This window comes from Panthera onca, chromosome F2, assembly GCF_046562875.1.
Source record: "Panthera onca isolate mPanOnc1 chromosome F2, mPanOnc1 haplotype 2, whole genome shotgun sequence".
In the NCBI taxonomy this organism is placed as follows: Eukaryota; Metazoa; Chordata; class Mammalia; order Carnivora; family Felidae; genus Panthera; species Panthera onca.
Genome location: NC_138356.1, coordinates 66,553,526 through 66,578,581, shown reverse-complemented (window position 1 = coordinate 66,578,581; position 25,056 = coordinate 66,553,526). Strand labels below are relative to the sequence as shown.

The window sequence follows — 25,056 nt, the reverse complement described above, 5'->3', positions numbered from 1 at the left end:
AAACAGATTCTCTCCTAGGGTGTCCAGGAAGGAACACACCCTGCTGACACCTTGACTTTAGCCCAGTGAGACCTGTGTTGGAATTCTAACTAGAGAACCATAAGGTAATAAATTTGTGTTGTTTTAAGCGATGATGTTTGTGGTCCTAAGTTGGCTGCTTAAGCTAGTTTCAGCTTCTGTTATTGTAACCAAAGAATCCTAACAGAGGCCACTTGGGCCCTTTTTTTTTTTTTTACTTTTTTTTTTTTTTTACTTGGGCCCTTTCAGTCTTGGTTGTACTGTAAGATTTTGTTTCTCAGAAGACTTTCTTTTACACAGGAATTTGTTTTGTGAAAGCTTGATAGAGATTATTGTAGATCTCAAAGGCGCAGCACCTGATTTCAGGATCTTCCATCCTCCAGCAGAGGTGATAGGACATCCACATCAGTAGTAAATAAGGGGTAGGAGGGTGGTCTGGACATGGCAGAAGTGCAGAGGAAGGCTGGGCTCTCAAATAAGTTTCATGAAGGGGGCGCCTGGGTGGCTCAGTCGGTTAAGCGTCCAACTCTTGGTTTCAGATTAAGTCATGATCTCACAGTTTGTGAGTTCGAGCCCCGCATCGGGTTCTGTGCTGACGGTGCAAAGCCTGCTTGGGATTCTCTTTCTCTCTCTCTCTCAAAATAAATAAATAAACTTTAAAAATATTTTTAAAAATTAACTTAAAAAATAAGTGAAAAGTTTCATGAAGGCGGTAACATCTGAGTTGGACCTTGGGAAGGGGAGAGTTTATAGCAGGCTCTGTGGAGAATGAAAGGCAGGCATGTTGGGTTTCTCAGCAGGGGGATGAAAGGAGCCACCACGTGGAGGACATGAAGACTGGTTGTCCAGGTTAGTGGGCATGAAGGGATGTGGGTGATGAGACAGGGCAGGTAACCCAGCATCAAATTATGGAGGATTGTCCATGCTGGGGTAAGAAGGTTGACTGTAGGGATGCCTGGGTGGCTCAGTCGGTTTTTTTAAGCCTCCAACTCTTGATTTCAACTCAGATCATGGTCTCATGTTTTGTAAGTTCGAACCCCGCGATAGACTCAGCACTTGCAGAGCCTGCTTGGGATCCTCTGTTCCACCACCCCCCCCTTCCCCACTCTTGCTCTCTCTCAAAAATAAATAAACGTTAAAAAAAAAAAAAAAAGGCTTTGAGCTTCAGGCAGTATGTGTTTTCTGGGTCTAGGAAAGCCCCAGATATTCGCACTAACATGGAGGGTGGAGGTGGGCTCAAGATACCCAAGGCGTCCGAGCACCTTACGGAATTTACATTATCGGAGTCTGTTACTCGTCAGGGCTTCCCGTTACACTTAGAATAAGGCAGACTCCAGCCAGCCTTTGCCTGCTGTCCTGCACACTCTTCCTGCCTCTTGCATGGCTGACTGCTTCTCGTGTTCCAGTCTCCGCTCCTGTCTCCCCTCACACGGGCCTTCCCTGCCCCCTGTCACTCTCAGACCCAACAAACCGCCCATTAGCAAGGTGCAAACCCCGGAGGCAGGGAGGCTCTTGACGCTGTGATGTAAACTGGGAGCACATCTGCTTCCATCTGTATTGACCACCCAGCTCTTGGCACACGGGTTGGGGCGGGAGGCGAACGTGTAATTAGATACACGAGTCCAGGCCCTTTTGGCGTGGAAGCCAAGACTGGCCTCGCAGGGCCTGGGATAGAGTAATTCCTCAAGGAGACGTGAACTGGACGTTTCTTCACGCTGTGCCTGAGGGGAGGGTTCCCAGAACAGCAGTGCCGGGCTTGCCCCTCAACAGCAGGCTGCGCTGCCTGCCGAGGCCTCTGAGAGGAGCAAACACGTGTGGATGTTTGGAAGAAAAGTCAGGAAGTGCCGTTCTCGAAGAGCAGCCGCCAGAAGCAAGCCTCTGACCCTGCTGGCCAAGAAACACAGTTTGAAGGGAGAACAGCCATTTCCAGACACCTGGCTGAACTGACTCAGCTGTTGGGTGTTCCACAGCAAAGCAGGCGACGAGTGTCGTGGGGACAGAGGGAGAGCGAGCAGCGGGGGTTGAAGGAGCAGCCCAGATGTACAGACTGGGCCCCTTCGGCCACGTGGGCCCACAGGGAAGGCCTGCCTGTCAGGGCTTGACTATGTCCCCCCACTGAGAAGTTGCCTGTTGAAACCCTAACCCAGAATGGGACTGTATTTGGGGATAAGGCCTTTAAGAAAGTTTTTTTTTTTTAAATGTTTATTTATTTTTGAAAGAGAGAGAGAGAGAGAGAGACAGAGAGTGAGCAGGAGAAGGGCAGAGAGAGTGAGAGGGAGACACAGAATCGGAAGCAGGCTCCAGGCTCTGGGCTGTCATCACAGGGTCCGACACGGGGCTCGAAGCCACGAACTGTGAGATGATGACCTGAGCCGAAGTCAGACGTCTAACCCACTGAGCCACTCAGGCGCCCCTGGAGATAAGGCCTTTAACCTCCTGGCACCGAAATCTGTATCGGTCAGGATTCTCTAGAGCAACAGGACCAGTAGGATGTGCATATCTACACCTGTATCTCTATCTACAGCTCTAACCATCTGTATAACAGAGAGAGATTTAGTACATGGGTTGGCTTAGGTGATTATAGAAGCTGAAAAGATCCGCAGGGTGAGCTGGCAAGCTAGAGACCCGGAGAGCCCATGGTGTGGTTCCAGCCCAAAGGCCAACAGGCTGAAGACCCAGGGAAAACCGCTGTTTCAGTTGGGAGTCTGATGGCAGGAAAAACCTATGGCCCAGTTCAAAGGCAGCGAGGCAGGAGGAATACTGTCTGACTCAGGGGAGGGTCAGCCTTTTCGTTCTCTTCAGGCTGGCCGGTCAGCATGACACAGCACCGTGGGGACACCCTCACTCGCCACACCCTGCCGAGGGAAGAAGGACGGAGCACCTCCGGAAGCCACATGTCTGGCTCGGTCAAAACACAGGGAACAACGAGAAAAAGGAGTTTGTGTTTATGCTCGTACGTGTGTGTCTGCTATATTTATATACCCTGGTAACAGTTTTTCTGACACACATACGCTCTTCAGGAAGAAGCTGAGAAAGTGAATGACAGTTTCTCTGTGTCCCAACACTTCTTGGACCAAGTCCAGAAAATGAAGCATTTGGAGATGCGGCTCTGGCATCTCTGTGACGGGCCAGCAGGGCAAGCAGGGAGGAGGCAGGGAGCCCAGGTCAAGGTGAGAGCAGGAACGGGAAGAGTACAAGTCGTCCTGCAGTGTCTGAGTGTTCGTGTCCCCTGCAGGAGCGGAGAGAGCTCTTTGACCAGCCGGTCGGCACTCAGGTTAGGGTCCCTTGGGCCTGCAAAGATACCCTTGGCCTCTGGGCTCTTACAGTGCAGATGGGGGATCAGTATCTGGTGAGGACCAAATGAATAGTACAGATAATTCCTAGGGGAGGCTTGGGGAACCAACACTTCCAGTCCTGGCTGATAATGGTACAGGTGGATAATGTGATCCCTAATCCCTGGTATGGGGTGTGCATGTGGCCATAAGTAGACCCCTCCCATCTCTGCCATGCCCCCTGGATGAACACTATTGAACTATTTCTCTCATTCTCTCATGTTCTTCATGGTGGTGGTTCATGTAGGTGTCACCTCTCAGCTGACTTGGGAGTTCTCCAGGACAGATGTGAGTCTGAGTCTCTGCCTGGCACCAGAATGGTGCCCGGCACATCCACGGGGGGTGCTCCATTGCTGGTGTTGAGTTTCACGCTGCAGTAGAGACGCCATGTTTGGGACGGCCCACAGCAAGCAGGCCTGCAAGGCAGGTGCAGGTGTGATTCTAGTCCAGAGCAGAATTAAAGATGGGGCAAAGTGAGTTCGGGAGCATTGGAAACTCCAATAAGGGTTTATTTTGATCTTCGGCCATCCCCTTGCCATGGGTGTAAAACCCTCCCAGTCTCTGGTGGAAATAGTGTCTCGGAATGAGAGCTCAGGGCTGGGGGCCCTTGGAAATCCAGTCCCATAAAGGAAAGGCCCGGCCTCACGTGAGTGGGTCCCAACCTTGTGTCAGGCTAGGCTGGATCATGGCGCAGGAAGAAATAACCCCCAATCTCAGTGGCTTACACACAAAGGTTTATTTCTGGCTCACGCTGCTTATCCACTGCGGGTCGGGTAGAAGTGGGAGGTCCTGCTCACCACGGTCTCAGGAATCTGGGCTGGTGGAGGTGGCTCCATTTGAGGCGTGCTCGTGCATAGCCAGCTGCACCCAGGCTCTTAAAACTTCTGCCGGGGGGCGCCTGGGTGGCGCAGTCGGTTAAGCGTCCGACTTCAGCCAGGTCACGATCTCGCGGCCCGTGAGTTCGAGCCCCGCGTCAGGCTCTGGGCTGATGGCTCGGAGCCTGGAGCCTGTTTCCGATTCTGTGTCTCCCTCTCTCTCTGCCCCTCCCCCATTCATGCTCTGTCTCTCTCTGTCCCAAAAATAAAAAAAAAAAAAAAAAAAACGTTGAAAAAAAAAAACAAAAAACAAAAAACAAAAAAAAACTTCTGCCGGGAAGTGATCCTCAACATTTCTCGTATTGCACCAGCCACGGCTAATTTCCCAGCAGGCAGGGGTCACACGTGGCAAAGGTGTCCAGAGGAGGAGGAACAGTATTTGTGAACCCCTAAGATGACAGGCCGGTGGAGAGTGACGGGGGGCAAGAGGGCTTGCTCCTGTCCACTCAGGCCAAGCCAGACACAGACAGAGGCAGGAGCGGTCCTTTGGGGCTGTTGGCCCCCAGAAGTCTTTACCTTCCTGAAACTTCCTCAGCAGACTGTGGAACTCACTTTAGAACCTTCTGCAGCCCCTGATTATTCTAGCCTCGTCACCGCGGTCAGCAGGAAGACAGCACATCGGGACTAGGGTTTAAAGAAACTTAAGGAACCAAAGGGGTTTTGGGTTGGACTTCCAGGGAACTAAGGAGGAAAAAAGTAAAATGAGGACAGGAATGCTATTTAAAAGAAAACAGAAGCAAAGGTGCCTTTGCCAGGAGTACTGGACAAACAGGGATGGGCTGAAGGGGGGTTCTCTCTGTAGAGCGTCACTTGGGGCGCCATGTGCTGTCGGGGTTCAGGAGCCAGCGGGAGGAAGGGCTCTGTCCTCCCAGCCCTCCACGACAAAAGCAAAGCTTCTGAGCCAGAAACAGGCAACAGCAAGACATTTGCTGAGATGAGCTGATGACAGGAGGGCGTGGAAACAGGAAGTTGCCTGCGGGTCTGTGTGGCTGCTTCTGTCGGGCTAGAATAGCCTGGGTTCCATCCCTCCTCCCAGCTATAACACCCTTGTTCATTGGGCCTCGTTACCTGTCACCTCCCTCCCACGTGTCCCCTGAGGTCCCCAAAGTGGGCTGCCTGGCCCTCCCAGTGCTCCCTCAGCTTGCTGTATGTATTCTTTGTACCCCAGCTAGGCTGTGCCCTCGAGATCTGGTACCACCTCAGGAACAAAGGACGTGCTGTGACTCTGATAATGAATGAACGATGGGGCTTGTGAGGGCCCAGCACCCTTTCTCAGGATGTCAATGAGCCAGACAGAGGCTCCTGGGTCTGACTCTGAGGGGGCTGCAGGATCAATGCTGAGCCCTCCATGGTTGCTCAAGGCCGTGCTGGACACTGACAACTCAAGCCCCAGGGACTGGCCTGGATTGGGGGGACTCTAGGCCAGCCCAAGGCTCCCTGATGCCAGAAGCTGAGCTGCAGAACTTCATCCCTTCGTCACCTTGGCTCACCCCATCCCTGGTGGCTACAGTTTCAGCTGGCCCCACACTGCTTACGGCGGCACGTTCTGGGGCCTAATTCATGGGGCTCAGGGATACTTTCCCAGAGACATTCAGGATGTTCCCATACCTGTGGAATCTCTGTAGAGTGGGCCATTCCCGAGCGCTGGGAAACAGGAGTACCTTGGTCACACCCTCAGCGTATCTTTAGTGCCTCAGTTTACCCATATGTCAAACTGGGGCTGCATCCGCCCCTTCTTACATCTCAGAGATTCAGGAAACATTATTATTAAAGGACTGGCTGCTCTCTGGAGGAAAAGGACTCTATTTTCATGATTTTGTTCTCTAGCTCCCCACCCCACCCCCCAACCCGGAACTTTCTGGAATGTGCTCCACAGGCCAAACTAGAGAGGGAAGACCAGGGTCTGGTGGGTGTCGGCCAGTGAATGGTCTCAGGCCTGGGAACATTCAAACACAGAGGACAGTGTTGTCTAAGCACTTTCAGCTCAAAGGGATGCACGTTCAAAGCTGCTAGTATTGAGGTGGGGTCCTTGGGCCAGACAGCCCAGGAATGCCCGGCCCCGGCCCTGGGTGGCGGCATGTCGGGGGGAGGGTGTGCTGCTGGAGGAAGCGACCCTTCAGAAATGAGGGGAGGCCTGTAGAAACGGCCTCCAGATGTGGGCCGCCCTGGGCACCAAGCCCAGCTGCTCGAGCTGCAGCCGAGTGGGCCTGTAGGCGTTGAGGTTGCTGTAGGGAGCCAGCGTGCTGTCGTGGGGCCTCGGGCAGAAGTGGGTCTGCGGGCTCGGGGCCCCCCAGGGGCCGTGGTGGGGCTGAGGCCTGGGGGGCGGAGGTGGGTTTGGAGCCAGGGGACTGCCTGGCCCCGACGACGCCGACAGAGTCCGGTTCTGGGGGTTGCTGCCCGTCGAGGGGCTGCTGAAGGGGTTGGAGGACGTGTGGTCGCTGGCGGAGCAGCTACTGCCACTGAGGCGGCCGGGCGGGGGGCTGTGGCCGGCTCTGGGCTGGAGGGGGGCCGCCAGCCTGGGAGACTTTGGGCCCATCACGGGCTTGGAGGAGGCGTAGAGGTGGCGGAACTCCTCGTCAAACAGCTCCACCGCCGGGCCCGTGAACTTGGAGAGGATGTTCCGGTGGACGTGGCCGCAGAGCCAGGTGAAGCTGCAGGGGAAGAGGAGCGTGAGGGGTGGGAATGGGGAGGTGGGCTGACCGCAGGGCTCTGGGAAGGACCCCATTTCATCCTGGCAGCACCCGTGCAGGGTGGCCATGGGAGCCCCCTCACTGATGGCAAGACCGAAGCTCAGAAACCAGCAAACGTTTGCAGGTGAACGGAAAAGACACCAGGTTGAATCCCGGTGCTCAGATGCTGGCCATCCCTGCGGAAGCACAAAAGGGCTGACAGCTGAGTCTCAGTGTCCCCAGCTCTGTGCCGATGAGTCGGTCCCCTAGCTGCTGAGGCCACTTGTGAAATGTGGGAACGCCTGCCTCTTCTGAAGGAATAGGCGTCTGGGGAAGGCACCACAAGAAAGCGGCCGCTCCTTAGAAGGCAGGGGCTGTGTTCTCTTGAAAGCCTTAAGGGTGTGGGCCCAGCTCAAGCACCTGGACCCGAAGGGGTGGGAGGGGAGGGAGGATCACATGCTGTTCAGGAGGTGGGAGGTGGAAGGGAGAACACAAGGCGGGCCCACAAGAACCAGAATGACACAACTTGAGCACACTTCGCCCGGACCCCCAGGGAGGACACCCTCCAGCAGGGACCGTGGCCCTCCCTCTGTGTACTGGTCTTAAAATAAAATTCTGAAGGCATTTATGGATTACTTTTCACGATCCCGTGATTGAACCAAATTCCTTTTTATCTCTGATGGAAAAGCCCCCTCATTATCTCTCCCTACCCCACATCCACACCCCCTTCTGTGCCTGGTGACAGCACAGAAGACGCACCAAAAGGGTCAGGTTAGAGATTTCTGGGTCCCTAATAATGGGAACCCAGGTGTGGAGAGCAAAGGTTGCAGGATGGTCACAGGGAGACATGGTCGCTGGTCGGGGGCGGGGGGGGGGGGACAGGAGTGACCCCCACCAATGGTCTCAGCCACCCCCCCACCAGCCTAGCCCAGCCTGCAGAGTCCCTTCCCGGTGAGGCAGGGCAGGGCCCAAGCAGGCTGCAGCAATCCTGGGAAGAACAAGGAGGCTTTGTTTAAACCCCGCCTCCCACCCGGGAGGAGCCTCCCACACACCCCAGAGAAGTGAGCAGCTGATGCTGGGCTAGGGCCAGCCAGGTGACAGGGAAGGTGGCAAATATGGGGACAGGGGACCCTTGGCTATGCTAAGAAATCAATCGCCCTGTGTAGTTTGAAATCAGACTAGATTAGGCCAAGCTGCTGCATGCTTTACGCAACAAAACACGTGCAAAGGTGCCTTAGCAACTCTTCGGACCCCCACGGCCCCTGCATCCCACACTCAGGTCCCTTGTGGGTCGCTGTAGCCCCCGCGTGCCTGCGCACTGTGCTGGGGTCCCCCTCCCGCACACCCCACGTGGCCATTCGTCCTGTGCTCTAGTTTTTACTCTTTTTCTATCACCACCCATGGTAAGACATACACTTCATTTCTATTGCTTTTTGGCACTTCGTACATGGAAATGACTTTCACAATCTTTGGCTCAAGAGCAACTCTCATGACTGGTCTATTCTTGGCCCATTTTAACTTATGTAGCTATTTACTTGGTTATTTTAAATAATGTAATAGGCACCAATGAACCCACCACCTAAAATAAAAAGCTAGCATCTTGACGACAACCAGCATCTAATCATAAGGGTCCCTCCCAGCAACCCATTTTCCAGGGCCCCCCAAAAGAAGGAATCATTACCCTGAATCCTGTGGCATAGCTCCTATACTTTCCTTTCTCTATTACAAAAAACAAAAAAAGTTTTATGTGTTCTGGAAAGAAAATATCTTAGTTGTTTTTAAAGTATATGTAATATTTGGGGATTTTTTTCACTTAATATTATATTGCTAAGATTTAGCCATGTTATCTGTTTCAGTACTCCATTCATTTTTGATTGCTGTCTAATATTCCACTAGTGGCTACATGATGGTTTATTTCTCCATTCTCCCATTGACAGGCATTTGGATTGCTTCTGCTATATTTCTGCTGTGACCAGTGCTCTAATGAACATTCTTACATATGTCTTTTACCGTACCATGGACTCATTCTCTTGGAAATACACCTAGGAGCGGAATTGCTGGATTATAAACCAGGTGAATAGTCAGCTTTAGGAGAAAACTCCTAACTCTGTTGAAAGTCACTGTATAGATTTACAGTCCCATCAGCAATGTAGAAAAGATCCTGTACATCCAGCATTTGGTATTGTCGGTCTTATCTTTTTTGCTTGTTGACAAGGAATAAAATGGCAACTCATTCTAGCCTTGATTTGCACTTTCCTGGTCACTGATGATGCGGAACACCTCATCATGTTTTCACACATGTTTGCTCCTGGCCGAAACGCCCGCTCATGCCTCTTGCCCACTTTTCCTTGCCCTGCTTTGCTCTTGTGATTCCTAGGAGTTCTTTGTGGTTCTCGACACAAATCTTCTCAGGGCATCATGAAAACCTGCTCTCACTTGGTAATCTGACTTTTCACTTTCCTCCAGATATCTTTCAATGAACCAAAGTTCTTGATTGTAATATAGTCCGATTTAGCAATCTTTTATAGGCAAGGCTCTTTTGTGTTCTGCTTAACACAAAAGAGGGGTGTCTGTGTTAAAATACTTAATCTTTGGGGGCACCTGGGTGGCTCAGTTGGGTAAGCGTCTGACTTCGGCTCAGGTCATAATCTCGCAGTTCGTGGGTATGAGCCCTGCATTGGGCTCTGTGCTGACAGCTCAGAGCCTGGAGCCTGCTTCAGATTCTGTGTCTCCCTCTCTCTATCCCTCCCCCGCTTGTGCTTTGTCTCTCTCTCTCTCTCAAAAATGGATAAACAGTAAAAAAAAAAAAAAAAAATTTAATAAAATTAAAAAAAAAGACACGTAATCCTTATCCTAAGGTCTAAATGATATTCATGTATTCTTTTCTACTAAGAGTTTTAAAGTTTGTTTTTGACATTTAAGGCCTTTTAATCTATTGGAGGGTGATTTTTTTTTTTTTTTTTTTTGTATATGTGTTTTGTATATATATTTTCTGTACGGAGATTTTTTTTCCTTTCCCCATGCCCTGACATGCCCCATCATGTGCAGGTCTCTCTCTGGGCTTTCTGCTTTGTTCCACTTGTCAGTCTGCTCCTCCAAAGTCACATTGTCTTCATCACTCAGGCTCCATGACAAGTCTTGATCTCTGGCAGGGCAAGTCCTCCCTGCCTGTTCTTCAGACTTATCTCAGCTAATCTTGGAGAAATACATTTTACATCACGACCTACTCACACATACAAACACATACATGCCCCTGCAACAGTTTCCAGAACATCCCTTACCTTGGTCTGCTCTCATTATGTTTACTCTATCCTATTTCACTATTAAAAAAAAATTCCAGGCATCCTCCACTAAATTGACTTCCTATCCTGCTAAGGGATTGATGATGCACACAGTTTGAAGAACTTTGTTCCTCTAGCTACACTGGATGACCAGAACCTAATGTGGACATTCATTCATTAATTCGTTCAACAGATATTTACGGTCATATATGAAACTCAGGCACCTGATTAACTGTACTTCACGCCAGGAATGCAATTGAGAAGAAAACAGACCCAATCCAGGTTCTGACATCATGTTTCCATCTTGGCTAAACAAGTCCACAGAGAAGCTCTCTAGGGGATGATCTGGAAGCTATAAGATAAGGAATTAGCAGGATAAAGACAGCAGGAATGACCTCTCCAGCAGAGTAAATAATCAGCAAGTGCAAAGGCCCTGAGGTGTGAAAGAGCATGAAAGACCTGGAGGAAAACAGTGTGGCCACAGCACAGTGGAGGGGAAGGAAAATCCCGCTGAGACAGAGGCCATGGTAAGAATGAATTTTTTTTTTTTTTTTTTTTCATTTCTAGGAGCAGTGACAAGTCTGGAAGGATTTTCAGGATGCAAGTGATTTGATCTGGTTTGAATTTAAAAATCTTTCTGTTCCTGGTGGAGAAAGCCCAGAGGTGGAAGGGCGGCTCGGGGCAGGAATGGAATCAGGGCCAGTTAGGTTCTCATGCTGTGCCCACCAAGGCCCCACCCCTGGACCTGCCATTAGGAAGTGGGAGCTTCCTCCTGGTTGACCCCCCGAGCACCTTCTTAGCTCATGCTGATCTTACAGCACATATCACACCGCTCTACAGCCATTTATCCATATTTTTTGATGACAGAGAAGAGCTCTGTGTCCCCAGACCTGGCACAGTGCCTGTGCTGGGGTAAGACTTTCTACAAGAGCTTAACTGTTGAAATACATACAAGCCCCCCAACCTCACCCCCACCCCTCGGCTGAAGATGCGGACAGAGCTCTTCGGTTTGAACTGGGTACAACCAGGGCCAAAATATCTGAAGTCCAGGGATAGCTGGATTGGAAGAATGAAATAGAGACTGCTTTAACTGTGTTTTAACTGGAGACAACTCTGAGAGTCCCAAGGAAAAGGATTTTCGGAAACCCTGGCAAACAGGTCCCCCTTGAGAGCTGAGTGCAAAACAAGTTATAGTTGCCGCCCTGCACTCTCTCCAGATTCTTCAGTTCTCAGGAATGGCCTTGCATGTCTTCAAGCCCACTGCCACCCTCCTCCTGACACCTCCCGTATCCGGAGGACAAGCCCAGTAGCAGCGAGGACAAGCTCTCTCTAGGAGAGCCAGAGATCCTAGCCAAGGAAACTGGTGACCCTGGGCCAATCACCCACCCTCTCTGTGCCTCAGCTCCCCCATCCCTGGCCGAGGGTCTGGCACAAAGCTCAACAAGGTTGGCTCTGCTTCCTTTTGCCCCTACCAAGGGCAAGGGCCGCCCCTGCGTGCTGAGCCCTGTAAGAGCAACTACAAATGAAAACAGGCTTAACTCTCCCTATTTAGAATAAGAGGAGAGACTTTTCCTCCTCTTCATTTTCTCTTTCAGAATTTCTTTCTCTGTCCCTGAAGTCAGCAGAAGAATCGAATGAAGAGGCCTTTTGCTACATTTCCCCAGTAACCACCTGGAGCTCATACCCTTTTGTTCTACCACAATTTCCACGACTTTCCAGGACTTTCTACTCTTCATCAAATCTCATATAAAAAATGCTCAGGCTCAACCATGTCTTAGGATCATTTCTTTATGGAGGCTATATATGCCACATAAAACTTATAAACAATCCATATGCTTTTCTCTTATTACCTTATCTTGTTTAATTTACAGGCCCCAGGCAAAAAAACCTAGAAGGGTAATAGGAAAAAGAAGTTTTTCCTCCCCATATAGTGGGTATGGGTTTTTTCTGGAGGTGATAACAATATTTTGGAACTAGACAATGGTAATGGTTGCACACACAGTGAATGTACTAAATGCCACTGAATTACACAAAGTGGCTAATTTTATGTTATGTGAATTTCCCTGTAAAAAAAAAAAAAAAAAGAGGGAGGGAGAGAGAGAGAGAGAGAAAACTCCTCAGCTATGGTGGGCCCCTGCTTCCAGGCTTGGCTCCTTGGGTCTGGGGCAGCTGCCCAGATAGAGATCTGACCCTTCCCATCCAGGTGGCAAAACAGGTCTAGTGGCAGCTTGGTCAAGGTCAGAGGCCAAGGTCAGAAGCCTCAAGTCCTGATGTGGGGTGTGAGGCCAAACTGGGTCCCAGCTAGAGCTTTATGCCTTGATGGACAAAAGCTGCGAAGCTGGTTTTGGCCACTTGGGGAGGGTAGCTCAGCCCCACCTCAGCCTCTTAGGGAACAACCGAGTGCTGGATGCAGGGCCCAAGGATCAGAAGCAGGTGGCCTTCCTTTTGCACAACGCCGCGGAGAGAAGCTGTGGATAGAAATGCCCTTGGGGCTCAGTGACCCCCGGACGCTGGAGGTGGTCCCTGAGGACTGCCTCTCATCAGAGCCCTTCCCAGTATAGAAGCCATGAAACAACCACGTCCCCCTGCAGACGGACCACACTGCATTCAGCTCTGGTGCTGCACGGCTGAGGAAAACAAGACCCAGAAAAGGTGGAGAGAGAGAGGCCCAGAGGAGAGCAAAGGGGAACCTCAGCCCACCCCAGCCACCTCTTACCAGGCTCCCATCACTCTCTATGTGCTGCTTTTTTTTTTTTTTTAAGTAATTTCTATGCCTAACATGGGGCTTGAACTTACAACCCCAAGATCAAGAGGCACATGCTCTACTGACTGAGCCAGTCAGGTGCCTCTGATCTGGCTGTTGTTTATCTCCTTGGTGTTAATGGGAGCTCCAGAAGGGTACCCCAGCCCGGAGCATGCCTGGTATGTACCCAGGAGGGCTTTACGTAGCTGTCCAATGAATGAAGGAACAGAGCAGTGTGGTGCCTTGCCCAAGTCACCCAGCCAGGAAGCTACAAAGCTGGGAATTGAACCTCTGTCGTCTGACTTCCAGTCTGGGCTGCTGCCACTTCCTGTCCCTAGCACCAGCCTTAGGTCCCATGGAATTTGGACACACTTCTGAAAATAAACTAGGACACACACACATACACACAGCTCAAAGCAAATTGCATAGTTTTACAATCGTGCCTGAGAGAGCTGAGGAGGGAAAAAGAAAATTCTATGTCCTATGGCAATCCGAAGGGAAATTGGAAGTGCCTCTGGAGCCTGAAGCTCCACCAGGAAGGGTCCAGATTTCCCTCTTCTGTCCAGACTGGTACTGCCTCCTGCCTCATGTATGTGATAAAGTCCCAGCCCTGCCGGGCACGGGACTGGTAGGGGTGTGTGGGCCCGAGCGGCAGGGGCTGCCTTGTACCATGCTCAGCCTGGGCCTCCTCCAGGCCTTCGATAGGTGAAACCCGGCACGCACCTGTACGATCCAGACAGCACATATCTCCAGTCCGAGATGATAAACTTCTCCTGGATTTGGCCGGCGAACTTCCGGCCTGATTTGGCACAGTATACCTCTCCTTCCACACTCCGGATGGAAATGTTCTGTCACAAGGAGAATCAAGCTGTCACTCACTATGTATACATACACGTTTCTCTAGGAAAACATCTGGAAGGATGCTCACTAAGACATCAACAGGAGGGGTTATCTTTAATTGGTAGGATCATAGGCCATTTTTATTTTTCCCTTGGCTGAATTTTCTAAATTCTTTTCATTGTCCTGATATTATGTGAGTAATGGGAAAGACAAAAAAAAAAAGGAAAGGGGAGATGGTAGAATTTAAACAAAGCAGAAAATAGAAGAAAGATGAGGGCCTAATGCCCATACAGCCCTTAGTCTAGGCTCCCATGGACTCCAGAGGCCTGGCAAGCCCAGCCTTGCCTTGTAAGTGACATGAGTCCCCGACCCCAAGCTAGTCAGAGGGAAGTGCAGCCAGAAGGGGTGGCTCTGTTTGTCCCTTTCTCCCCCAGGAACACGTGCTCCCCTGGCCATCAGCCAGAACCCTTGGGAGGCTGGAGTAATGAAAAGACAGGCAAATCACAGGGGTCTCCAAGGAAGGTAGGATACTGGTGGGGTCCCATGAATGTCTTTAGTGGCTGTGCGGGCTCTGGGAAGGGGATGCTTAATGCCTCCAACAGTGACTCCCAGCCTCTCCATAAGCTCTATGACATGTTGACGGGAGGACCACATCCCACTATCCCTTGGTGGTCAGAGGACTGTTACGTGTAGCTGATGTGGGCCATGGAGGCAAGGCCTGTGCTGACTCTCTAGGCCTGTTTTGATGACCTCATGTCGAGGAGGTGTGATCCAGGTAACGTCAAGCAGATGCAGTAATCAGAGGACCCTGAGGCCTGCTGGTCCAGGAGGTGCCTGAACTCAGCAGCATCCCAAGTAGTGAGGAGGGGAAGTGAGGAGAGCAGGGTCTCTCTCCCGGAGGCTGACCTTGCCTGAGCTAGAGGAGAGTCGCCAAAGGAACTACCCATGTGCTGTTCAGCTGGGTCTGCTTATAAAAACTGGGTGGTTTTACATTTGACCTTGAATTTACATTTGGCCTTAATATGGGCCGCAATGTCCTTCTCTGTTTTTTGTTTTTTTTTCACTTCTCCAACAGATTTATTTTTGAAAGGAATGGATTTTGAGGAGGAAAAACATGGGGTAGAGATATGGAATAGAAAATAAATACAAATGTAAGCTGTTTTGCTAATTGTTTTATAACCACAACAAATTCGTACAGAGAATGCCCTGTACAAAACAACACCATAAAGGTTCAAAGGTCGAGGTGTTCCCCTAGGCAAGGCTGAAGATTTCAGTCTCTGGTATTTGGAATTTGGGCTGCAGTCCTTGTTTTTGGATGGATCACTGGGTGTGTGACACAGTCCATGCGATTAACCAGATTTGAACAGAAGAATGGCCACTTGGCCCAGGTAGAAGTAGATGAAGCCCTAAATGTGACGTGACTAAATGAACTCTCATCTCTGGGTTTCTTTTCTGATTGCCAGAAGAAGGAAGTGGGGAGTTGGGTTCAGTCCAAGAGGATCAGCTTTCTGGTGGGGCTGGGGAGTCCTAGACATGCACCAAGCAGGCCTGGATGTTGTCGCCCTGGCCTATGACGTGTGGCCACTGGCTCTCAGCCAAGGGGAGAAAAAGCATCTGCAGAGATTGCTGCCCACGGGATATCCATGGGCTCCTTGCAGTTCCCAGCCCCCGTGTGTCTGTGTGAGGCCAAAGGGCTATATGTGGGAGTGATGGAGTCCGTTGTTCGCGGTCAAGTGCTGCGGGGTCCTCCTGTTCTCTCTCTCCCTGTCGCTGCCATCTTGGAGGCCATGTATTCCTTATGGCGTAGCTACAAGATGGGGAGGGCGGTCTGTCCTACACTGGACTTTGAGCAAGAAATAAACCTTTATTACGTTAAGCCATTGAGATGGGGGGATCTGTTAGCGTGGCATAAGCTATACTATCCTTTTTTAAAAAAATTTTAATGTTTATTTATATTTGAGGTGGGGAAGGGGCAGAGAGAGAGCCGGAGGCAGAATCCGAAGCCGACTCTAGGCTCTGAGCTGTCAGCACAGAGCCCCTTGCGGTGGTCGAACTCACCAGCTGTGAGATCAGGACCTGAGCCAAAGTCAGGCACTTAACCGACCAAGCCACCCAGGCACCCCCAGCTATACTACCCCAATACAAAATACCTTTTGGATTCTCATTGGGAGCCCCTACCTTGAGGTGGCTGTCAGAGATCTGGACTTTGTCACACATCTCTTGGAAGAGCTTTACACCTCCCTGGTCCAGCAGCACACAGACAAACACCCCGCGCTTGTTTGCAGCCTCTAGAATGTCACAGAAGATCTCCACATCCGTGAACACATCCATCAGGATGGCCAAGACCTGGGCCAGGGCGGAAAGGTGGAAACAAAGAGTCAGGGGCCCCGTGCTAAATGGTTGCAGCCCAACTTCCTAAATCCCAGTGGGGCTAAGAGAGCCCTTCTCACTTCTGTGGGGCTGCAGGAAAAAGAAACGGAGATGGGGGGGCAGGGTGCTCTGCCAGGGCAGCATTCAAGGGAAAGAGCCGTTGTGTAGGCCTCTGTGCTAATTCCATCTCTCCAGTCCAACCACACACCCTGTGGCCACTTGGTCCACTGTTGGTGCAGCAGGCACAGGAGGAAGGAGAAAGGTAGAGACTGACCGCAAGGAGGGGACGAGAAGAATAAGAGGAGGTGGCCAGGCATGTTTTGGGCGGAGAGATAGATTTAACGACATAGTTGCTCAGTCATGTGGAGCGCCTTCGAAGGCCCTCCAAGGCCACTGGCCTTCAAATGGCGGTAAGCCACACAATCCTCGCCTCAAACAAAATCCCCGTGGAGACCCTATTATAGACTAGACTAGGCTGAGCTGCCCCAGTGGGATGGAGAAGGGAGTCCTGCTCAGCCAGCAGTTTACTGCCTCCTCTATCATAACGGAATCCTGGGGAGGAGGGAGCTCGAGACATCCAGCAAAGCGGGGGCCACGAGTGTGTGCCTGCCGGGCCAAGCAACCATTCCTCCTCCAGCCAGCAGGACCGAACCTTCGCTTTAAGGAATCCCCTCTGCTCCACAAGCAATGTGGTTTGGGTGGGGCCATTGCCTTGCGCTGGATTGGGCACAGGGAGGGCACATCACCAAGGCCAGACCAGTGAGAGCACTACATCCCCTGCTGGCCACAGTGATTGGACCGGGGCCGCTCACATGATCTAAGTTATTCTAAGAAGAGCTGGTTCAGGACTTCAGGACTTCTGGGGGAAGGGAGGCGTTCTTGCTACCGGGGTGGCTCAGCTAACCGATTCTGAGCTAGATTCTGAGCCACCGCGGCTAGCGGCCAGCTCGCCATCACGTGGGGACAGTCTGCCCGAAAATGAAGCCAGTCCTACCCTTCACTTTCCCACCGTAGATGTCAGTACATGTTCCTCTTCTTAAACTTGCTTGGGGTTGTTTTCCACAGTAATGTGATTTATAAAAAGAAATGTATGGTCTCTGACCCTGTTTCTGGCACCAGGCTCTAAAACACTTGGAATTTCCTAAGTGGTGAGAGCTGAAGGAGAGAGAGATCCTTTGTTATGTTAATGAGGTGGCTTTTGGATGGGAACTGGTTGCCAGGGGAACCAACTCAGTGATTAGAGGGTTGGAATTTTCTGTCCCTCCCACCACCCTCCCCCCAGGGAAAGAGAGAGGGGCTGGAGGTTGAATCAACCCCCAATGCCGATGATGCAATCAATTATGCCTGTGTAACGAAGCCCACTAAACACCCCAAAAGGACGGGTTTAGAGAGCTTCTGGGTTGGTGATTTGGGCAGAGCAGAGTGCTCAGAGAAGGCATGGAAGTTCTGTGCCCTTCCCCATACCTTGCCCTGTTTTCCATCTGACTGTACCTGAGTTCTATCCATTATAATAAACTGGTAGTCTAGAAAGTGAAAAGTTTCTTTGTTTTGAGCCACTCTAGCCTGCTGATCAAGTCCAAGGAGGGGGCTGTTGGAGTGTCCAGTCTGAGCTGATTGGTCAGAATGGTCAGAAGCACAGATGACAATCTTGGCTCGGGACTGGTGTGTGTTGGGTTGCAAGACACCCGGCTGGTGTCAGAGAATTGCTGAATGATGGGAGAGTCCCCCACAGTGGGACTGGAGCAGAATCAGATGTCTGTCACCCTATCAAAAGTCTGTCCCAATACCCAAATCATGGCATATTGACAAGCGGGTCATTAGGCAGCCATTAAAAACGATAATTATAATGGTTACATGAAAACTGTAAGACAGGGTGAAATGCGGAGGTAAAACTTGCTGTGTCATCCATGCTCAACACGTGTATTGGCAAATAATGAATTCAGTTAAAAAAGGAAAACAGAGAACAAAATGATAGTATGTCCAGTAGGATTGCCAGTGAGGGACAGTAGTACGCACACACATCAACCAGCACAAAGCCAAAACTAGCAGTCGACTTTGGACTGGGCACTAGGGCAGTTTTCAGCATTCCCTGTAATAACGTTCCACCATTTTTCTAATAATATATAGTATATTATTATATATTAATGTATAATAATATGCTATATATAGTATATATGCTATATATAGTGTATATATAGTATACTCTAGATATATAGAGAGTATACTCTGTGTCTCTCTATAGTATATATAGAGATATAGAGATTTGTTGGCCATCAACATCTGGGAAGTAGCAAGGACAAGAAGAAGGTCACTGAAACAGGTGAAGGAGATGTCTGGTACCCACCTGGAGCTGACTTCCTGCTCAGATGATGTGGGTCTCTGGACAGGGGAAGGAACTGCCCAGGTTAGAAATCAGAAAAGATGCTCTAATAGGGAGGCCACACTCCTTTAGAGCCAGGGATGGCCCCGTTATCATAGGATTGTCTGTACATATTTAAACTTATGGTACCAAGGACAACTGAGACCCTCTCTGCCAAAAGATAAATGCCTCCTCCTTGAGGGACATATTGACAAAAGGGACAGTTCTCTCTCCCCAGGAGATCAGTAAATCCTCCCATTGTGTTCCAGTGAGTCCTTGTTTCCCAGAGATGAGGTTGGTGACAGATTGAACAGAGAAGGGAGCAGCTTTGCAAATAACCCCACCTAGTGATTTAAGGGATGCTTGGAAATACAGGGTCACAACATCTAGGTTTATCCCGTTTGCCTCCTGTTGGGATTGTTTCCCAGCTGGATTGATTCAAGGCCAATACCCTCTTCAGTCCCCTGCGTGGATGTGCTACCTTACATGGCATAGCAGGATGAATGAGGAACTCCAGAAAGATATGTCCACATCCTAACCACCAGAACCTATGGACGTGACCTCACTTGGAAGAAGTCTTCGCGGGTGCAGTTAAGACTCTCAAGATTAGATCATCCAGGATATCTAGTAGGTCCTAAATCCAGTGGCACATGTCCTTATAAAAGACACCCAGGAGAGAGACAGAGAGAAGAGGAGGAGTCCAGGTGAAAATGGAGGCGGACGCTGGAGTGAAGTGGCCACAAGCTGAGGAATGCCTGCAGCCACCAGAAGCTGGGAGAGGAAGGCAGGACCCTCCCTTAGAGACTTCAGAGGAAGTAGGGCCCAAGTGACAGCTTCGTTTATGTATGTATGTATGTATGTATGTATGCATGTATGTTTATTTATTTTGAAAGAGAGAGAGAGTGGGGAGAGGGGCAGAGAGAAGAGAGAGAATCCGAAGCAGGCTCTGTGCTGCCCTACCTCATGACCTTGAGATCATAACCTGAGCCAAAATCGAAGAGTCAGATGCTTAACGGATTGAACCAGCCAGACGCCCCTGACAGCTCCCGTCCTACTGGAGATGAGGTGACTGCTTTGGACAAGCCACATACCCTCTCTGGGCCTCAGTTTCTTTACTGATAAAACACTGCTCAAAAATAGAGCATCAGCTATCATTCAAGGTGCATCCAACCCTAAGCCCAGATAATAGAAATGAAACCATGTGCAAAAAGCATAGGTTTTTATTCTAGTTTATAGTTTAAATATGACTATGATTTTTATATGCATTCTGAGCAAGTATGAATACTGTTAGAATAACATGCAAAAACGTTTTAGTCCAGATTATGGGAGAGGATTAAAATTAGTGCCTACACCTCTACGGACATAAAAAAGAAATAAAGTAGGCCAATCAGCTGGACCAGCACGTCGGGGTGTGGTTGGCTGAGAAGAAGGAAGCACTTTAATGACATCTTGTAAGGGAGGAAGTGCCGTGTGGCAGGCCAGCTCTGGGTATCTGAGCCGCAGTGAGACCAAGGAACCCCACCAGGGGGCTGCTGGGCTGCTGGGGCAATACCCATACGCAAGGGTCATCCTGCGGGGACCTCAAATCCTGGTTGAGAATCTCTCACAACCTGCCAGACAGATGTGAGCTCCTCCTGGGCTGAAAATCCTGATGCTTCGGGAAGGGCAGGGTGTAGACCGGGAAATGGGATTTGGGTCCTGGCGGGGCCCAGGCATGTCGGGGACAGTTGTTGGGAACACTTACCACCCCACCCCCCACTCAATGCTTCTGTTTCTATTCTTTCCTCTTTCTCTTCTATCTGCTGATGCTCCTTTGTTTTCCAAAAACAACAACAGCCACACGCAGTGAGCGGAGTGGCATTCCTTTACAGTTTTGCAAGTCTCTGTGGTATCTGACTTAATGGAAGACAGCTGGCTTCTCGTATCTGCTTCTACAGCAATCTGTTGTGCTGTGTTGTGTGGGTGGAAGCATATGAAGATAATCTGGCCTCACACAAATAAGTGATTAGAGAGGGCATGGCCTCCCAGGCCCACTGACAGGATCTTGGAACCCTCAGGGATCCTGACCACACTTGGAGGATGTATGATTAATCACGGTTTTTCCAGGGCGCCTGGGTGGCTCAGTTGGTTAAGTGTCCGACCTTGGCTTAGGTCATGATCTCAAGGGTGGCTCAGTCGGTTAAGTGTCTGACTTCAGCTCTTGTGAGCTCATGGGTGGCTCAGCCGGTTAACTGTCCAACTTTGGCTAAGGTCTTGATGTCAGGGTTCATGAGTTCAAGCCCCACATAGGGCTCTCTGCTGTCAGCCCAGAGCTTGCATCAGATCCTCTGTCCTCCTCTCTCTCTGCCCTTTCCCTGTTCGTGTTCTCTCTCTCTCTCAAAAATAAAGAAACAGGGGCGCCTGGGTGGCGCAGTCGGTTAAGCGTCCGACTTCAGCCAGGTCACGATCTCGCGGTCCGTGAGTTCGAGCCCCGCGTCAGGCTCTGTGCTGACGGCTCGGAGCCTGGAGCCTGTTTCCGATTCTGTGTCTCCCTCTCTCTCTGCCCCTCCCCCGTTCATGCTCTGTCTCTCTCTGTCCCAAAAATAAATAAAAAAAACGTTGAAAAAAAAAATTAAAAAAAAAAAAAAATAAAGAAACATTTTTTTTTTAAATCATGCTTTTTCCATATTTTATGATGCTTTGCCATCCAGGGTTAACTGATTCCTGAAGACTAGCAAAAACACCTTGCCTAGGAGCCTTTGAAACCCACACCAAGCAACCCCAATCCCCTCCTTTATCTAACACACACCAAGCCAACAGTCCCCCTGCCTTACGTGACCCCAGGGCTGGGTCCTGGACAGCGAGGGACCACCTGCAGCCCAGAGCCCACTGAGATGGCCCCAGCTACACTGCCTGCCCGCCCTTTCCTGCAGAAGCACAGTAAGGGGCTGTGCCCATGCATTCCCCTGGCTCTGTCTGCCTCCCGACGGACCCGGGTGCTTCCTGTGTGGTCCTGCGTGGCGTCCTGCTCCTAGGGAACTGTGAGTAAAAACTTCTCGATTCGTGCCGGTCATTTCTGTGCCTGCGTGTCTTCCCACCCCTGGGACACCCAACCCGTCCCCCCTCCCGACCTTTGCCCGGAATCCTTTCCCCTTCCCTCTCTGCCTGACGACTCCTTACTCAGCCTCTGAGACTCAACTCAGAGGCCACCTCTTCCGTGAAGCTTGCCTTAGTCACCCTCCCGGCCCCTCCCGGGCACAGAGGGCTGCTTACACCAATGTCTTCTCCTCTAGCGGGCAGGCAGAGGCAGGAAGGCCTCTTGTTCTGCTCTGCCATCTGGTTGCAGGGCCTGGCCGTGAATTAGGCTTCATGGGATAAAGGAGTGTGAGCATGGAGGGAAAGAGGGATGGTTCCCGCTAGTTGGTGCAAACTGGTCTGGAAAACACGGAGCGGGCTCTGTCTGTTCTTTCAGAAGGCTGAAACCACAGGAGGAGAATGCAAACCCGACCACCTCCAGTTCTGAGTGGCGAGGCAGGGGGCACAGCCTGTGACTGGGTTCCAGGCCCCCTGGGCTCTCTGTGGGCCCAGGACAGCCCCGAGCCTGTGTGTGTGTGTGTGTATGTGTGTGCGTGTGTGTGCATGTGTGTGTTGATGGGCAACAAAATGGGTGAAGCTCATGAAGGCCATGAGCGTGGCCTGGGACAAGAGGGTGTGGTGGGGACTGTGGCAAAGGGAACTCACCCAAAGAGGTGGCTGCCACTTAGCACCACAGAGCCAGCCCTTCCCACAAGCTAAGTGGAGCTGGAAAGTCTTATTTTCAGGTGACATCTTCAGATTGTTAAGTGTTGTCTTAAATGCATAACGTGCTGTATTGGTGAAACAAAGGACATCAGGAGCCTCAGGGCCACAGGGGAGGGAAGCCTTGCTGGGTGGGGAGGAGGGGGAAGAAGAGGGACTCAGCCAGGGGATTGCTTCACAAGCCCTAACCTGGCTTCTTTCCAGGGAGCCTCACTCCCTGGAGCTGTGGTTGACAATCTCCCTAATACCACTGGTCCCCACGCATCAGGAGGGCACTGAACTTCACACGCAGAGAGACCAGAGCTAGCGCACTTATGAACAGGCCCTGGGAGCTGGAAGAGTCCTTAGTCCAGCCTGGAATCTGAAGCCTGGGGAGGTCAAGGGACTTGCCCTAGGTCACACAGACAGCCCCAGGCCGTGCCAGACCTCCTGGCTGCCTGCCTGGGCCCATCTGTCAATTTCTAATGCTGACATGTCACTGAAACATGAAATACTGCTCTGAAGCAGCATTGCGACTTGAAAAGCCGATGCTCCACACACTGTAACCTTACTTAACTTTTCAGAACTCCACTCCCTCCCTCCCCCATCCACCCACAGCCTCTCCACCTTATGCGGGCTTTTTCCCATCCCCCCCTCCCCCCCCCCTCCGCCTTCAGATCTCACACAGTACTGAACTTCAGAGGGGATTCAGTCATGAGACTGGGGATCCTAGCAGAAAATGAGCTTAAACATCAGCTTGTTCTTTTTTGAGCCTATTCTTGCCCCTCTGCAGCTTCAGGAGGGAGGAGCGGGCATCTGAAGCTCTATTCGGAATAGTTATTTTACACACCGTAGAATGAGTTACCGTCCATTCCCCAGCTGCAGCAGGTAGCCAGTGTGGCCTGTGATTCTGGGGCATAGGGAGAACTGACCAAATGCCAGTCACCGTGCCTGAAATTCTATCAGCCAACCTCTGGTCATGAAATATTCTTTCTTCTTCTAAAGTCACGTATTAAAATGTAAATACTCTGGGGAGAGAGAAGCCTTCTCTCTGCCTGTTCTGTCCCCTACCTGACCACCAGCTGGGTTCAGGTGCTGCACAGTCCTTTGTGGGCAGGCAGGTCTAAGCAGAGTCTTAGGGGACAGGGGACACGTGTATGCTGCAGTGGACGGGCCCCTTCATTCGGAAGCACAGAGGGGAGGCACCTGGCCCAGCTGGGGGAGTTCAGGAGAGCCTTCCTGAGAAAAGGACTTGGGTGCTGAGTCCTGAGGAAGGAGTAGGCATCAGCTGGGTGAAAAGCAGGGAAGGTGAGAGGGTCCCAGGCAGAGGGAACAGCACATGCAACGGCCTGGAGACAGAGCACCTTGGGCTGGAGAATCTGCATGTCCCTCAGTTTTGAGTGGCAAGAGCTGGGAGAGGAGCTGGAGAGGGTTGTGAACTATAAGGAGCTTGCTCTTCTCACTCTGGGCAATTGGGAGCCACGGAGGGCTCTAAGCAGGGAAGGGACCAAGTTAGATTTGAAGTATAGAAAAAGTGCTCTACTGCCACACGGCGACTGGGTGGGTGGTTGGGGGGAGTCAAGATGGAAGAGGAGGGGCAGGCGGGAATCTATCACAGGACTTCCAGTGATGGGTGGTGGTGGCCTGGACCCAGACTGTGACAGGTGGGATCAGAAAGTCAGTGATCCAGGGTGAGACAGAGAACAACATCCCTGACTCCATCCTAAACCCCAGTCTTCTGAACTCCATCCCTTAAAGCAGGAGGCACCCCTCTTCTCTTCTACCGGAACCCACCCCATGGCCACAGAGACGCAGGCCCCACCACCGATACCTGGCTGGTCCGGGTGATGCAGCGGCGAATGAGGTCTCTGATGTTGTTGTGCTTGTCCGTCTGGAAATACACGGTGGCGCTGGACTTTTCCTTCAGGTAGGGCTTCTGGGCTGAGGTCCAGCTGTGCAACAGTGTCGGCTCGCTGCCCTCGGAGGCCACGGGGAAGTAGGTACCGGACTGCAGGGAGCAGGAGTCGAGTCCCTTGGGACCCGCCTCTGCCCCTCCTGGGGGCTCCGGGGCACAAGGAGGCTGCTTGGCCTGGGCCTGGATGTACTGGGCCTCCACCGAGGACAAGAAGTCTACCTCACCTTCCTGGCCAAGTGCCTGCCAGTAGGCCTCGGGACCCCCATCCAGGAGGGCGTCTGTGGCCAGCCGGGCACTCTCATTGTCGCTGAAGTCAGCCCTGGCCGGCCGGACCCACTGGCTCTTGACATCTTCCAGGCGTTTCCGGATCTTGCCCACATGCCTTGACCGGCTCATGCTGCCCTGTCCCTGGGCCGTGGTGGGGAGGCCGGCGCCTGAGCTCCTCCTGATGGCAGGGCACGTGAGCCACGGAGCGGGGATGGGGAGCCCTCAGCACTCCTGGGAAGCACCCAGCATCCACCTGCCACCCCTCACACCCGCTCCGAGGAAGTGATTTAACGTTGTCCTGAGTAACACTTCACAGCCAGGCCTTGGCTTATCTCTGGGCGACACCGCCCTGCCCGCGGGCTGCAGGGCCGGCTCAGTCACGCCCTGGCACACTCAGCCCTGGGAGCCGGCCTCTCCTCCCAGCAGCCTGCCTCCGCTCATTGCACAACGCTCCAGATCCCCTGGCCGGCCGCTGGTGCAGAGAGGGGAGGCTCTCCCTGCACCCCTGGGCCTCGGCTCCTCCCGTGCTCTCGGTTCAAATGCCATTGGTTCAAGACGAGAACTCCCCTGTGCGGCAAGATGCTGCCCCTGAGATTGCGCCAGCATGGGGAGGGAGGCTGGACGCGGGCCA

The 25,056-nt window shown here is 51.6% G+C and overlaps 2 protein-coding genes and 1 long non-coding RNA gene across 3 annotated transcripts in view; 2 read left to right on the top strand and 1 right to left on the bottom strand.

Moving 5' to 3' along the window:
- Window positions 1-9,068, top strand: part of CF2H8orf76 (chromosome F2 C8orf76 homolog) — a 34,535-nt gene extending 25,467 nt beyond the window's left edge. Inside the window, exon 6 of the mRNA XM_078441812.1 lies at window positions 8,832-9,068. Within this exon, the coding sequence (XP_078297938.1) occupies window positions 8,832-8,975 (144 nt within the window). The 3' untranslated portion in view covers window positions 8,976-9,068. The remainder of the gene's footprint in view (window positions 1-8,831) is intronic.
- Window positions 4,064-24,772, bottom strand: SACK1A (scaffolding CK1 anchoring protein A). Its single transcript, XM_060611246.3, has 5 exons — window positions 24,075-24,772; window positions 15,937-16,104; window positions 13,642-13,766; window positions 4,484-6,876; window positions 4,064-4,222 (listed from the first exon to the last, which is right to left on the bottom strand). The coding sequence occupies exons 1-4, from the start codon at window positions 24,552-24,554 to the stop codon at window positions 6,342-6,344; spliced, it is 1,308 nt and encodes a 435-aa protein (XP_060467229.3). The 5' UTR covers window positions 24,555-24,772; the 3' UTR covers window positions 4,064-4,222; window positions 4,484-6,341.
- Window positions 9,825-11,942, top strand: LOC132664472 (uncharacterized). Its single transcript, XR_009603694.3, has 2 exons — window positions 9,825-10,702; window positions 11,771-11,942. It is a non-coding gene; the product is annotated as an uncharacterized LOC132664472 (long non-coding RNA).
- Window positions 24,773-25,056: the final 284 nt, after the last annotated feature.

What these genes read in the sequence shown, in the direction of transcription:
- SACK1A (XM_060611246.3), bottom strand. Translation starts at nt 24,554, where the DNA reads ATGAGCCGGTCAAGGCATGTGGGCAAGATCCGGAAACGCCTGGAAGAT. An exon ending in GCATCACCCGGACCAGCCAG is followed by an intron (nt 16,105 to 24,074) that starts GTATCGGTGGTG and finishes GCCCTGGCCCAG; the next exon opens with GTCTTGGCCATCCTGATGGA. An exon ending in GTGCTGTCTGGATCGTACAG is followed by an intron (nt 6,877 to 13,641) that starts GTGCGTGCCGGG and finishes CTTCCCCTGCAG; the next exon opens with CTTCACCTGGCTCTGCGGCC.